We start from the raw sequence: 14,971 nt of genomic DNA on the forward strand, positions 1-14,971 counted from the left end.
AAACAGAGCAATAAGATAAAAGGAAAAAAAAGAAAGAAAAAAAATTTTGGAAAAGAATATAAAATTATCTGTTTACAGATGCATAAAATTCTGAAGATTCCACAAAAACACTATTAAAGCTAATAAATTTAGAAAACCTGCAGTATACAAAATCATGTTCATGGTATTACAGTGACAATAATAACCCACTAGTCTACAGATTCAATAAAATACCTAGCAAAACCCCAACGCCATCTTTTTTTTTTTTTGCATAAATAGAAAACCCATTCTAAATTATAGAAAATCCCAAGGGACTCAAACAGCCAAAATAGTCTTTTTTAGAAGTTTCTTTAAAGATTATTATTTTTTCTATTATAGTTGATTTACAACGTTCTGTCAATTTCTGCTGCAGAAATAGTCTTAAAAAGGAAATATGAAGATGGACTCGTACTTCCTCATTTTAAATTTTACTACAAAATTACAGTAACTAAAAAACAGTGTGGGAGTTCCCGTCGTGGCGCAGTGGTTAACGAATCCGACTAGGAACCATGAGGTTGCGGGTTCGGTCCCTGCCCTTGCTCAGTGGGTTAATGATCCGGCGTTGCCGTGAGCTGTGGTGGAGGTTGCAGACGCGGCTCGGATCCCGCGTTGCTGTGGCTCTGCCGTAGGCCGGTGGCTACAGCTCCGATTCAACCCCTAGCCTGGGAACCTCCATATGCCGCGGGAGCGGCCCAAGAAATAGCAACAACAACAACGATAACAACAACAAAAAGACAAAAAACAGTGTGGTACTAAGGAAAGACATATAGACCAATGGAATAAAGAGCCCAGAAAGAAGCCACTATACATAAATCCAAATTACTTTTGACAAGAGTACCACACCATGCAAAAGGGCAAAGACAAGACCTTGGCAAAAAGTGCTGGGAAAATGAGATATCCACAAACAAAAAAAAATAACATCTACAAAAGAAGAAAATAATTAAATATAAATGTTAACTCAAAATGGATCAAAGAACTAAAAGTAGGAACTCAAACTGTAAAACTCTAAAATATTTAAGAAAGGCTATTTGACATTGGATTTGTCAATGACTTCTTGTAATATGACACCAAAAGCACTGGCAACAAAAGCAAAAATAGAAAAAGTGGACTAAATCAAAATTAAAAACTTTTCTGCAAAGGATGTCATCAATAAGGAGAAAAGGAAACCTACAGGCAACTCAGAATGGAAGAAAATATATGTAAATCATCTAATTGATATGGATTATCCAAAATACATAAAGAACTTCTAAAACTTAACAAAAAATAATCTGATTTTAAAATGAACAAAGGATTTGATAAATATTTCTCCAAAGAAGAGAACAAGATAGCCAATAAGCACATGAAAAGATGTTCAAGCAAATAAAAACCACAATAGTAACACATCACAATTTGGATGACTTTTATCAAAAACAAAATGAAACTGAAAATAATGTGTTGGCAAGGATGTGGGTGGAATCCTTGTGTATTGCTAATGGGAATGTAAAATAGTGCAGCCATTGTGAAAAACAGGATGGCGGTTCCTCAAAGTAATACACAGAATTACCATATGATCCAGCAACTGAAATCAGGGACCTGAAAAAATATTCGTACCTCAATGTTCACAGCATCATTATTCACAATGGCTAAAGTGTGGAGTGAACCCAAATGTCTATTAAAGGATGAATGGATAAACAAAACGTAGTATAGATATATTATGGAATATTATTTATTCTTAAAAAGGCAGGAAATTCTGACACACGCAAACTTCACAGGTGGGATTTGAAGATATGCTAAATGACATAAGCTAGACACAAAGAACAAATATTGCATGACTCCATTTAAAGGAGATACATAAATCAGTCAAATTCACAGCAACAAAGCAGGAAAGTGATTATCATAGGATCAGGGAGGGAGTAATGAGAATTTACTGAAACAGATTCAGGAATTCCCTTCGTGGCTCTGTGATTAACGAACCCGACTAGGATCCATTAGCATGTGGGTTCAATTCCTGGCCTTGCTCAGTGGGTTAAGGATCTGGCGTTGCTGTAAGCTGTGGTGTAGGTTGCAGACACAGCTCAGACATAGCATTGCTGTGGCTGTGGCAGAGGCCGGTAGCTGTAGCTGTGATTTATTAGACCCCTAGCCTGGGAACCTCAATAAGCCACAGGTGCGGCCCTAAAGAGCAAAAAACAAACAAACAAACAAAACCCAGAAATTCAAGTTGGGATAAGGAAAAATTTCTGGAGATTGAGTGTTGTAATGGTTGCATAATAATGTACAGGCATAACTGGGAGGCACTATAGGTTCAATGCCAGACCACTGAAAAAAGCGAATAGTGCAATAAAGCAAGTCACACTTTTTTTCCCAGTGCAAATTAAAATTATGTTTAGGAGTTCTTGTGACACAGCAGGTTAAGGATCTGGCAGTGTCACTGCAGAGGCATGGATCACTGCTGTGGCGTGCATTCGATCCTTGGCCTGGGAGCTTCCAATGCCACGGACTCAGCCAAAAGAATAAAAAGAAAAGGAAAAGTATGTTTCTGTTATGCTATAGTCTATTGAGTGTGCAATAGCATTGTCTAAAAAAGTGTACATACCTTATTTAAAAAGAACTTTATTGCTTAAAAATGATAACTATCATCTGAAAGGCAGGTTGCCAAATACCTTCAATATGTTAAAAAAAAAAAAGCACTATCTACAAAGGACAATAAAGTAATGTGAAACACAAAACAAGGTATGCCTGTAAATGTACTTAATGTCACTAAACTATATTTAAAAATGAGTGAAGTGGTAAATTTGTTATATATATTTTACAATTAAAAAAACCTACTAATTAAAAAACACATATATAGAAGCAGACCTCAGAGATAATACAGGTTTGGCTTCACACCATCACAACAAAATATCACAATAAAGTGAATCACATGAATTTCTTCATTTCCCAGTGCATATAAAAGTTATGTTTATTAGCAATTAGATCCTACTGTGTAGCACTTGAAACTCTGTCTAGTCACTTATGATGGAGCATGAAATGTGCAAAAACAGAATGTGTACATGTATGTATAATTGGGTCACCATGCTGTATAGTAGGAAAAAAAATTGTATTGGGGAAATAACTATTTAAAAAATAATAATTAAACATGGAAATGTGAAAAAAATGTTATTAAAAGGACAATGCCCAAAATAAGAATTTAAATATTTTAAGTAAATTTAATTTTAATTCTTGGTTAAAAAAAGTTATGTTTACACTATACTATGTATTGAGTGTGCAACAGTATTATTTCCTTCAAAAAAAGTACATACCTCAATTAAAAAATACTTTATTGCTAAAAAATGCTAACCATCATCTGAACCTTTAGGAAGGCCTAGTAATAACATCACAGATCACCATGACAAACACCATAATTAAAATGTTGCCAGAATAATACAATAATGAAATGTTGAGAGAATTACTAAAATGTGACACAGAGACATGAATTGAGCAAATATTGTTGGAAAAATGGCATCAGGAGACTTGCTCAACACACGGTTGCCCCATCCCTGGATTTTTAAAAAAATGCAGTATCTGCAAGGGAAATAAGCAAAGTATGCTTAAACAAGGTATGCCGATATGCAGATTTTTTTTTTTCTTCATGAGAGGGAGGTAAGAGGGTCAGAGTCAGAGACTGGAAGATGCTACATTGCTGGCTTTGAGGATGGAGTAAGGAACCACAAGCCAAGGAATGTAGGTGGCTTCTAGAAGTGAAAAGTGCAAGGCTACCCTAGAACCTCCAGAAGGAACATAATCCTGCTAACGCTTTGATTTTAGCAGAGTGAAATCCACCTCTGATGGATGACCTAGAGAATGGTAAGATAATAAATGAATGCTGTTCTAAGCCAGCGACGGAAAAAAAAAAAGTTGGAGAAATATACTATAGAGAGTCACAAAGGTCAAAAATAGGAGTACAACAATAAAACAAGTTAGCCAAACTGTTCAATACTGCCGAAAGGCCTAAAAAAAAACACTTACAACAATGGAACTATATAATACCACTGAATAGTTTTTAAATGTTGGAAATAAATATATACTGAAGAAAACACCGTATGTTGAAAATCCATGGACCAAACATGCACGTATATAAAGACAGAAGAGATTACTGAAAATATAAATTGAAAATACTTTCAAGCAGTCAAGACAAAACAAGAGATAAGAAAATAAACAAACAAGGTGATTCAAATTAGCAAAATACAAGATGAACAATAATATGCAGTTCTTTTCCCTCTAAACCAAAGACTGGACCAGGCTTCTCACCTGAAACAAGCACTTTTGGTCCAAAATTTCAGAGACATAGTATTTTAGATTTAGGAGGGATCTTAAGGATTATCTAATCTAAACTCTTATTCAGTACAAATGTCTATATGTATATATACCACATCTTTATTTTAGCTCACAGTTACCTACATGGGAAAATTCAGAATAAAGTGTTAAAAAAAAAAAAACCCCTCAGAAAACTACTGACTTTTTAAAAATGGACTATTCATAACACATTTGAAACTATTAACTTTTTTTCTTTTTACAGTTGCACCTGAGGCACACAGAAGTTTCCGAGCTAGGGGTCAAATCCCAGCTGCAGCTGCCAGCCAACTTATGCTACAGCTTGCAGCAATGCTGAATCCTAAACCCAGTGAGCAAGGCCAAGAACTGAACCTGCATCCTCGCAGACACTATGTCGGGTTCTTAACCCGCTGAGCCATAACGGGAGCTCCAGAAAACCCTAGCTTTAAATTTTTTTTTTTTTATTTTTTGTCTTTTTTAGGGCTGCACATGTGGCATATGGAAGTTCCCAGGCTAGGGGTCCAATCAGAGCTATAGCTGCTGGCCTACACCACAGCCATCGCCACAGTAATCTGAGCCACATCTGCGACCCACACCACCACACCACAGCTCGCAGTAACGCCAGATTCTTATCCCACTGGGCGAGGCCAGGGACTGAACCTGCGTTCTCATGGATCCTAGTCGGGTTCATTAACCACTGAGCCATGACGGGAACTCCGGGAAACTCCTAACTTTAATCAAATGCGCTATATGTCAGATTGCTAGGTCATCAATAATTATACAAAGATGTTAAAATATGTATTATATTTTTAAGAACAATAATAAAGATCCAAATTAGTTTGCATACTTACAGTGTAATATAACTTTGAGCTCAACCAGGAGTTTCTTTGACCCTCCATGACTTGTTCCTGGAAGTTTTTGCATTGCTTCCCCTTTTTTATTCAATATTTCAATTCTTAATGCACCTATCGATCCAAAATTTAAAACAAGAATGTCATAAGTTGTACCTAAAGAATCTGATGAATGTGCTAGGTCTCCACATAGCACTTTAATTTTGCATGGTCTTTTACCATGAAATGTAAGACAGGAGAAAAGCATTTTTTCAGTATTTAAAAAAAACAAAAACAACCCTCCCCACTCCCAAACCCAAAAAACATACCAATGGGGGTTCCAGCAGGCCTAACCTCATTTGGCAATAATTCATCTCCTTCAGGCCAAGTTACTGACAGTCTATCAGGGAGCCTATTATGAAACCAGAATATTAATGTTTCATGAACCGTGTTAATTAATTGTGGTTTTATTTTTAAAAATAAAAGCTACTAGAAACTTCAACATTTATTTCTAATTTTTTTTAAAGATTAAATCTGAAATTCTATATGAAGACAAAATTTCTGAGTGTTAAGAGCCAGGAATTATTCATTTTTTGTGATTTTTCTATTTATTTACAGTACAAGCTACCTTTGAGAGACAGGATAAACTCTACAAATAAAAGAATTACCAGTGAAATTCAGTAAGAATCAAAACGATTGCATCATTAGCTCTACAAGAACCACAGTTTTGTTTTTAGATTTCCTTTTATTTCTTTTATACTAATCTCTACCACTCAGCGGTTACTACCATTTTCTTCTCAGTATAGGCCAAAGTTTTTTTTTTTTTCTTTAACAAACTTAATCATGGTGCAGGAACAGTGACACTGTAGATATAAGATATCCTCATTTTTCTATAAAACATATACAGAATTGTTTTTATAACTAGAGCTCATAGTTTTTTTAAAAGCAAGAAGTTTGCCACAACACATACATCTACTACAAGTGCCCTATTAGAATATAACACTCAAGAATAGGTAAAAAGACAACTCTTGATTTTCCTTATTTTTTTACCATGCATCTTGAAATGTAAATTACCTTGCCATTTCATCTTCTACATATTTTTTCACAGCTTTCTCAGCAACTGTCCTATCCAGTTTTGCAATTGGCACAGTTCTTACTTCATCATACAGTGCTTGAGGTTCCTGAATAAATTTATAGCAACATTTCAAAAAAAAGCTATGATAATTTGGCTACAATGAGAACATTTGTTTCTTCCAAAGACATATATTTTTATCCTAATTAACTATATAAATCATAGCAGTTATTACTACATTATACTACAGTGTTTATTTCTATTTTTCATGTAAACTACTTTGGCCTAATTATATGCGATTCAAATTTTAACAAGAGCATGGTATAGGGATAAAACCTGCTCTAGTTTTGGAGTTGTTATTCATTCTCGAGATAGGCTGGCTCCAAAGTTGGTTTGTGGGCCTTGGATGAAATGTGCACTTTATAATATTACCATGATAACTAGCAATAATATATGTAACACTGGCTAAACATTGGGCAGATAAATTCCATAGATTATTAAAAACACCAAATATGAAACATAAAAATTCACGCTACCACTACTTCATCCAATGGAAAAGCCAAATATAAGGCAAAATAGAATATCGTATCTTTATTTTAACAATTAAGCAAAAGAAAGAGCAGTACCAAAAGACTCAATATTTTTTCTCGGGAGTTCCCATTGTGGCTCAGCAGAAATGAACCCGACTAGTGTCCATGGCGACAAGGGTTCAATCCCTGGCCTCACTCAGTGGGTTAAGAATCTGTCATTGCCATGAGCTGTCACAGATGCAGCTCGGATCCTACATTGCTGTGACTGTTGCACAGGATGGCAGCTGCAGCTCCTAGCCTGGGAACTTTCATATGCCACAGGTGCGGCACTTAAAAGCAAAAAAAAATTTTTTTTGTTACTTGGGATCTTACCATTGCAATTTGAACCTCTCCTCCTGTAGCATATACTTCTCCATCATGATCACCATAAAGGAAAAATTTTACAATGCTTCCATAAAAGAGAGGAAGTGTTTTGATTGTCTTGACCTAATATTTAGGGTTTAAAAATAAGGATTTAGTATTAATATTTACTTAGAAAGGTAGGTTTAATATTCATAATTATTTAACATAACTTTTATATAAGGAAAAAACTCAGCATCTATAATTAGCAAAATGAAAAAAGCATTCTAATATTCTAATAGTTATATTCATAAGTGCTCCACTTATTTGTAACATATCTTTGAAAAGAAACAGCAGATTCTTCATACAAAAATGTCAGTTATGCATGTGTCTAAAAGGTCCATAACACCTTCAAAGTCACTCATGAATGCCAGTCACCTCAAACCATTTCCCCCATAAAATGTTGCTTGCAGACTGTGAACAGTAACTTACAAAGTTATCACATCTTTCAAATAAATTAATTGAAAACCTGCCCATTATGTATTTATTTTTCTTAGCTGGCCTGAAAAATCTAAGGGTCACTTCTATTAGCCCAATTCAAAAATTCCCAACTACAGGGACTATAATAGTTTATACCCAAGCTACCTTCCAGCCTCATTTCACTTCTGAACTATTTCTCTACACACACAAAATAGGCTGCAGCAATCCAATTCTGTGGTTTGTTTGTGGTTTCCCAGCATTTACTGGTCTCTATGCTCAGATTACCTTCTCTGAGAAAGCATTTTACTTGACCAACACAGAATTTGACAAAACTGATCACTCCTTCCTTGTAACCCTTCACTTGACTTCACAGATACTTTATTCTTGTGGTTTCCTTCTATCTCACCATATTACTTCCCTTTGCATTCTCCTCTGTCAGCTCCTTTTCAGTTTTCTAACCTCTAAAGGTTCAAAGAGCAGGGTCTAGCTATACACACTACTTCAAGGTGACCACATCCAATTCCAAGGCTTTCAATATATGATGATTAGAGTGTCACATTTATGGATTAATTACCTTTATAGTTATCTCTGTAAACCTGAGCTACCTCCTCTTCAAGGGCCATACAAATGCCACTTCATGCCCAAAGAACTGCATGATTTACACTCTTCTCCCAGGCCCCTCCAAAGTCAGAAAATTCTCTTCTTCTAAACTATGAAAACACTAATCACCCTCTCTTTTCATAGCACTGACCCCCTTCTTACCTGTTAGTATTTTGCTTAAGTTATTTCTGTTTTCAAGCTGCATTCTCCGCAATGCAGTCAATAGCACAGTAACTTACAAGCAACAGATACTTGTTAAAAATTTGCTAAAAAATCATTTCTTCATACTGCATTTTTTTAAATGAAATTCTCCATTTGAGTAAAATTTAGCACAATAAAAAATAAAAGCTTTGTTAACTGAGGCTTTGGCAAAAATCAATTTTTTAAAAAATGCCCTGTTAAATTACATAATTAAAATCAGTTCAGCCTTTTTATTCTTTTCTGGCTCCTGAGGAGCCAAAAGCATATACATTATTTTTGATAGCTGATAAATTCTAATACATCTAATTTAGTTTCAAACTCTATTAATTTTCAAATTTAAACTAAGTTAAACTTACCAGCTGTCCTGCTTTGAATACTTTTCCATCCCATTCTATTGCTGAGTAAGTTGCCCAGGGGCCCTGCTTTTTAGAAGGAAGATCAGGACGAGTAATTATTCCTTTAAAAAGTGTAAATTTTATTTGTTTGTCATACTTTTCATGACAGTCCTTCAGCCATAAAGCAAATTCTCTGTCGATTTTCATTCGCTGCTCCTGTAAAATTTTTAAATGTTCTATGAAATACAACTACAAGTAAACAAATAAAACCACAAAGACTTCTCAGATTCATTCCAATTTTCCTTCCATGTACCTGCCCACCCCAGAAAAATATTTTGCTGGATCCTTCTCCCATACAAATTAAGATTTCTTGTTTTTTGTTTTTTTTTTAATTTTTTATTACTCAAATGAATTCATCACATCTGTAGTTGTATAATGATCATAACAATCTGATTTCACAGGATTTCCATCCCACAGCCCAGGCACATCCCCCACCCCCCAAACTGTCTCCTCTGGAGACCATAAGTTTCTCAATGTCTGTGAGTCAGCATCTGTTCTGCAAAGAAGCTCAGTCTGTCCTCTTTTCAGATTCCACATGTCAGTGAAAGCATTTGATGTTGGTGTCTCATTGTATGGCGGACTTCACTTAGCATGATAGTTTCTAGGTCCATCCATGTTACTAAAAATGCTGGTATTTCGTTCTTTTTATGGCTGAGTAATATTCCATTGTGTATATGTACCACATCTTCTGGATCCACGCCTCTGTCCATGGACATTTAAGTTGTTTCCATGTCTTGGCTATTGCAAATAGTGCTGCAATGAACATCAGAGTACATGTGTCTTTGCGAGTCGTGGTTTTCTCTGGATAGATGCCCAGGAGTGGGATTGCTGGATCGAATGGTCATTCTATCTTTAGTTTTCTAAGGAATCTCCATACTGCTTTCCACAGTGGTTGCACCAATTTACAATGCCACCAACAGTGTACTAGTGTTCCTTTTTCTCCACACCTGCTCCAGCACTTATTGTTGGTAGACTTTTGGATGACGGCCATTCTGGCTGGTGTAAGGTGGTACCTCACGGTGGTTTTGATTTGCATTTCTCTAATAATGAGTAACGCTGAACATCTTTTTCATGTGTTTTTTGGCCATCTGTATGTCTTCTTTGGAGAATTGTCTCTTTAGATCTTCTGCCCATTTTTCGATGGGGTTGTTTGTTTTTTTGGTATGGAGCTGCAGAAGGTGTTTATAAATTTTGGAGATTAATCCCTTGTCAGTCGATTTATTTGAAAGATTTTCTCCCATTCTGTGGGTTGTCTTTTCGTGTTGTTTCGGGTTTCCTTTGCTGTGCAGAAACTTTGAAGTTTGAGTAGGTCCCATTTGTTTATTTTTCTTTTTATTGTCAATACTCTGATAGGTGGATCTGAGAAGATGTTGCTGTCATTTATGTTAGGGAGTGTTTGGCCTATGTTTTCCTCGAAGAGTTTTATAGTGTCTGGTCTTATATCTAGGTCTTTAATCCATTTGAAGTTTCTTTTTGTGTATGGTGTTAGGGAGTGCTCTAATTTCATTCTTTTCCATGTGGCTGTCCAGTTTGCCCAGCACCACTTATTGAACAAGCTGTCCTTTCTCCACTGTATATTCTTGCCTCCTTTGTCATAGATTAGTTGGCTGTAGGTGCATGGGTTTAATTCTGGGCTTTCTATCCTGTTCCACTGATCTATATTTCTTTGTGCCAGTACCATGCGGTTTTGATGACTGTTGCTTTGTAGTATAGTCTGAAGTCCGGGAGCCTGATTCCTCCAGCTCCATTTTTCTTTTTCAGGATGTCTTTGGCTATTCTGGGTCTTTTGTGCTTCCAAACAAACTTTAAAATATTTTGTTCGAGTTCTGTGAAAAATGTCCTTGGTAATTTGATAGGGATTGCATTGAATCTGTAGATTGCCTTAGGCAGTATAGTCATTTTGATAATATTAACTCTTCCAATCCAAGAGCATGGTATATCTTTCCATCTATTTGTGTCATCTTTGATTTCTTTCATCAGTGGCTTGTAGTTTTCAGAGTACAGGTCTTTTGTTTCTTTAGGTAGGTTTACTCCTAGGTATTTTATTCTTTTGGATACGATGGTAAACGGGATTGCTTCCCTAATTTCCTTTTCTGCTCTTTCATTGTTAGTATATAGAAATGCCGTCAATTTCTGTGTATTGATTTTGTATCCTGCAACTTTGCCAAATTCGTGGATGAGCTCTAACAGTTTTCTGGTAGAGTCTTTAGGATTCTCTAGGTATAGTATCACAAATTAAGATTTGTAACAAACATATTATTAAAGAAAAAAAAATCTTTGCCACCATTCTTGAATCCAATGGTCAATATCAACAAAGATTTCCTTCCCTGTTTTAAATCCTAGCACATAACAACAAATGGCAAACAATGCTACCTAGGAGAAGAACTAGCTGGTCAGGGGAAAGGGGAAAGTCGTCATACCTTGAATCATGCACATTCTCAACAACTAAAATATCTTTTTATATATCAAGCACAGATATAAACACATATAGTACTTAATCATATATATGGTATATCTACAGTATCAAAATATCATGGGGGGAGTTACTTGGGGGAGAAAAAGCCAAAAAGACTTTTTTATAGGGTGATAGAGAAAAAAGGGTGAGCAACATTGTTACGAAAAAAATTTTCTCTTTTATTTATATATTTTATGTACACATATTTACTCAAAAAAAATCATAAAAGTTGTTTTCTAATAATATATAAGAAAACGCGTTATTTGTGTTTCTACTGTGATGGTCTCTTGGCCTCTTGGGAGCGCTGGGATGCACGTTCAATCCCAGGCCTGGCATAGTGGGTTAAGGATCTGGGGAGTTCCTATTGTGATGACCTGACTAGCATCCATAAGGATGCAGGTTCAATCTGGCATTGTCACGAGGTGTGGTATAGGTGGCAGACTCAGCTCAAATCTGGCGTTGCTGTGGCTATGGTGTAGGCAGGCAGCTATAGTTCCAATTAGACCCCTAGCCTACTGGGAACTTCCATATGCCCCAGGTGTGGCTCTAAAAAAAAAAAAAAAATGATCCAGCATTGCCACACCTGCAGCTTAGGTCACAACTACAGCTTGAAACCTCCAAATGCCACAGAGTGACAAAAAAAAAAAAAGAAAATGTGTTACTATCATTCTTTACCCTGTTGGGAAATAGTATAGAGACTTACACTCCCACATAAGTTGCTATATACTTGTTTAATGCCTGCCTTTAGGAGAATTAGCAGCAAAGATAATCTTGATCATCTCTACATCACATGCTTTCACTGAAGACGGTGCATGAAGTTACCGAAGTTCATTTCTCCCTATATACCTCATTCCACAAGAGAGCATTTCCAAATGAAAATGGGACAAAATTAAAAATGATTTCAGCTTAAGTTTTTGCAGCTTGCAGTTAGAAGGCCAATGTCTTAATTAAAAAAACGTTTGATTTAAAAGTTATTTGGGAGTTTCCGTTGTGGCTCAGAGGAAACCAATCTGACTAGCATTCATGAGGACGCAGGTTTGATGCCTGGCCTTGCTTGGTGGGTTAAGGATCCAGTGTTGCCGAGAGCTGTGGTGTAGGTCACAGAAACGGCTTGGATCCCTTGTTGCTATGACTGTGGTGTAGGCCAGCAGCTGCAGCTCTGATTTGACCCCTAGCCTGGGAACCTCCATATGCCACAAGTGGAGCCCCCCCCTCTCCAAAAAAAAGATTATTTGAATAAGAAATATATGAACATGGTAAATGCTCAAAATGACATATATTTTCAAGGAAATCTCTCCCCAGTCTGCTCCCAGGTACCAATTCCTTCCTGAATCAACAAATTACTATTGTCACTTTGTCAACTTGACAAGAATATTAAAATTATTAACCAGGAATGGGACAGTCTGCTCACCAAATTTTTATGCTATATTTCAATGTACAGCCCTTGCATTAGATAAAATTATATAAGATTCAGAATCTTTTTATTAAGAGTAAAATTAATTTCAATAGGTTGTAGGGATGACTGACTATAAATACTATGTGTTAGGTATTCTGTTCACTGCTCAGCAATTTTAAGTTCAGAATAAATGTATCTACCTCATGGCAGCTTAACATTAAGCTACTGAAAGAGTAGCTATCAAGTAAAAGTTTCTGAGATGATTCAGTTGAATGAAAGAACACTAGTTCCAGTAAATTTTCTAAAAGATGTATTCTTTTTCAATTGATTAATGCACATATTTTAATACTGATCAGTCCCAAATCGCCTTTCAGCCCCAAGTATTTCACAGTTCTACCTCAATTTTACCCCTAAGATTAGATTAAAATTCATGTTTGCGTTAACATACACACAGAGCCCTGTGTTAGATAACATTGTTCCTATATGCTCTTATCAAATTGCCATGCTTCTGTAGCTTCAATTCACTATGTCAAGATCTGATAAAGATCTATAAATTTTATCCAAATAAGAGCTAATTATTTTGAAATTTTTGAGTGAACACATAAATGCTCATCAATTAAAAGTTATATTTTTCTGATTAAATAAAATGAAAAGTATGTAAATTATCAGTACAAATCTACACCACTAGTGACTTTTGTTGTACTTAAAATAGAACACTTGCAAATATTTAAAACTTGATATTTAAAACCATACCTGTCCATTTAAAATCCTTGTAAAAAGGGTGTTCTTATCTTTCAATTTTAGCTCAAGATCCATGAAGGTCAGTTTGTTTGTGCTGACCTGGAATTTGTCATTAGTGAATAATGCACCAGATATCCTATTGTAGCACTCAATCGGGGCAAGCCCTCTCTTCTTAGGAGGAGCACACCAGTCAAAGCTTGAACAGAGCAAAATATTAGTTAGTAAAAAGACTAAATCATAAGATAACATAATTTCAACAAAAATCAGAACTTACTCTTTTTGCATGTGTTTCTTTTTTTTTTTTTTTTTTTTGTCTTTTTAGGGTCACACCTATGGCATACGGAGGTTCCCAGACTAGGAGTCAAATCGGAGCTGTGGCCACCAGCCTACGCCACAGCCACAGCGATGCCAGATCGGAGCTGCATCTGCAACCTACACCACAGCTCAAGCCAACACTGGACTCTTAACCCACTGAGCAAGGCCAGGGATCAAACCTGCATTCTCATGGATGCTAGTCAGATTCATTTCCACTGAGCCACAACAGGAACTCCAGAACTTACTCTTCAACAGATGTATATGGTATTAGTCGTCCATTCCAAAAACATTCAAAAATAGGTCTTTTCCCTCTTGCTGCTTTGTCAAGTATGAAACAATCGTCATCATCATCTTCATCTTTTAATTCTAGAACAAAGGAGTAAGTAGAACAAAGTGTTTATTGCTATAAAATATATGCAATTTTTATTACTGAGAAATCAATTTCTATGAGTGAAATGTTGAAGCTGCTTCAGAGAAATGGTAACAAAACTCTTACGATTGTTAACGTATTCTATAAAAGCTAAAGGTAGCTTCATTCTTAATTTGCCCTCAGAAAGGCAGATTTTTCAAAGCGGTTCCACATTACCAACAGTGTTTCTCATTAAGAAGTTAATAACTACTTACATATTAATCAATCTGTGTTATAAGTACCATACTAGCTACTGAACCTGTAGTCTTTAAAAATCTATTTATAAATATAGGAGCTTAAATCCTATACCTAAAACACAAGTTTCACAATTCTGTCAGAACAAGTATGTTCACATAAAAATTATCTGGGTAACCTATAGTGTCTAGCAGCAGTAGGTTTGCCTAGTTTGGACAAATTAATAATACTGAATTTAAGTTTTACTCTACGTTACAGCTAGAATTACAACCTACATTACAAGCCACAACGATCTACATTTTTGTTTGTTAGTAATACATTTTCATGTATTCAGATAAATTAGAATCAAACATTATGATCCTGATACAACAATACCTCAGTTATTCTAGTATTAAGTAATTCCCCCACATCCCCCAACAAAATCTTTTTCCCACAAAAAACCCTCAGAAGATATTCCCAAGTATAATTTCTTTTCACTCAAACCAAATCACTTGCTCATAGAGAACTCCTTTGATCATCACTCAACTTCCTGGCTCTTATTTTAAGACATTATTTGAAGAAATTTCTTTTTGTCTATAAGCATACAAAAATTACAAATGGCAAATTAAAAACAGTCCACAAGGAGTTCCCGTCATGGCTTAGTGGTTAACGAATCTGACCAGGAACCATGAGGTTTCAGGTTCGATCCCTGGCCTTGCTCAG

The 14,971-nt window shown here is 35.8% G+C and overlaps 1 protein-coding gene across 5 annotated transcripts in view; it reads right to left on the reverse strand.

The window, feature by feature from the left end:
• Positions 1–14,971, reverse strand: part of SMCHD1 (structural maintenance of chromosomes flexible hinge domain containing 1) — a 151,793-nt gene that overhangs the window by 91,772 nt on the left and 45,050 nt on the right. For all 5 annotated transcript variants that reach the window (XR_007136643.1, XR_007136645.1, XR_007136644.1 and 2 more), the window contains 7 exons: positions 13,911–14,031; positions 13,363–13,546; positions 8,720–8,914; positions 7,116–7,229; positions 6,216–6,322; positions 5,471–5,553; positions 5,163–5,276 (listed from right to left, as the gene is read on the reverse strand). Coding sequence is in view for 1 of the 5 variants with exons in the window: in XM_047793835.1 (XP_047649791.1) it covers positions 5,163–5,276; positions 5,471–5,553; positions 6,216–6,322; positions 7,116–7,229; positions 8,720–8,914; positions 13,363–13,546; positions 13,911–14,031 (918 nt within the window). In the remaining 4 variants the exon portion in view is untranslated. The remainder of the gene's footprint in view (positions 1–5,162; positions 5,277–5,470; positions 5,554–6,215; positions 6,323–7,115; positions 7,230–8,719; positions 8,915–13,362; positions 13,547–13,910; positions 14,032–14,971) is intronic.

Source organism: Phacochoerus africanus, chromosome 8 (assembly GCF_016906955.1).
Source record: "Phacochoerus africanus isolate WHEZ1 chromosome 8, ROS_Pafr_v1, whole genome shotgun sequence".
NCBI classification, from domain to species: domain Eukaryota; kingdom Metazoa; phylum Chordata; class Mammalia; order Artiodactyla; family Suidae; genus Phacochoerus; species Phacochoerus africanus.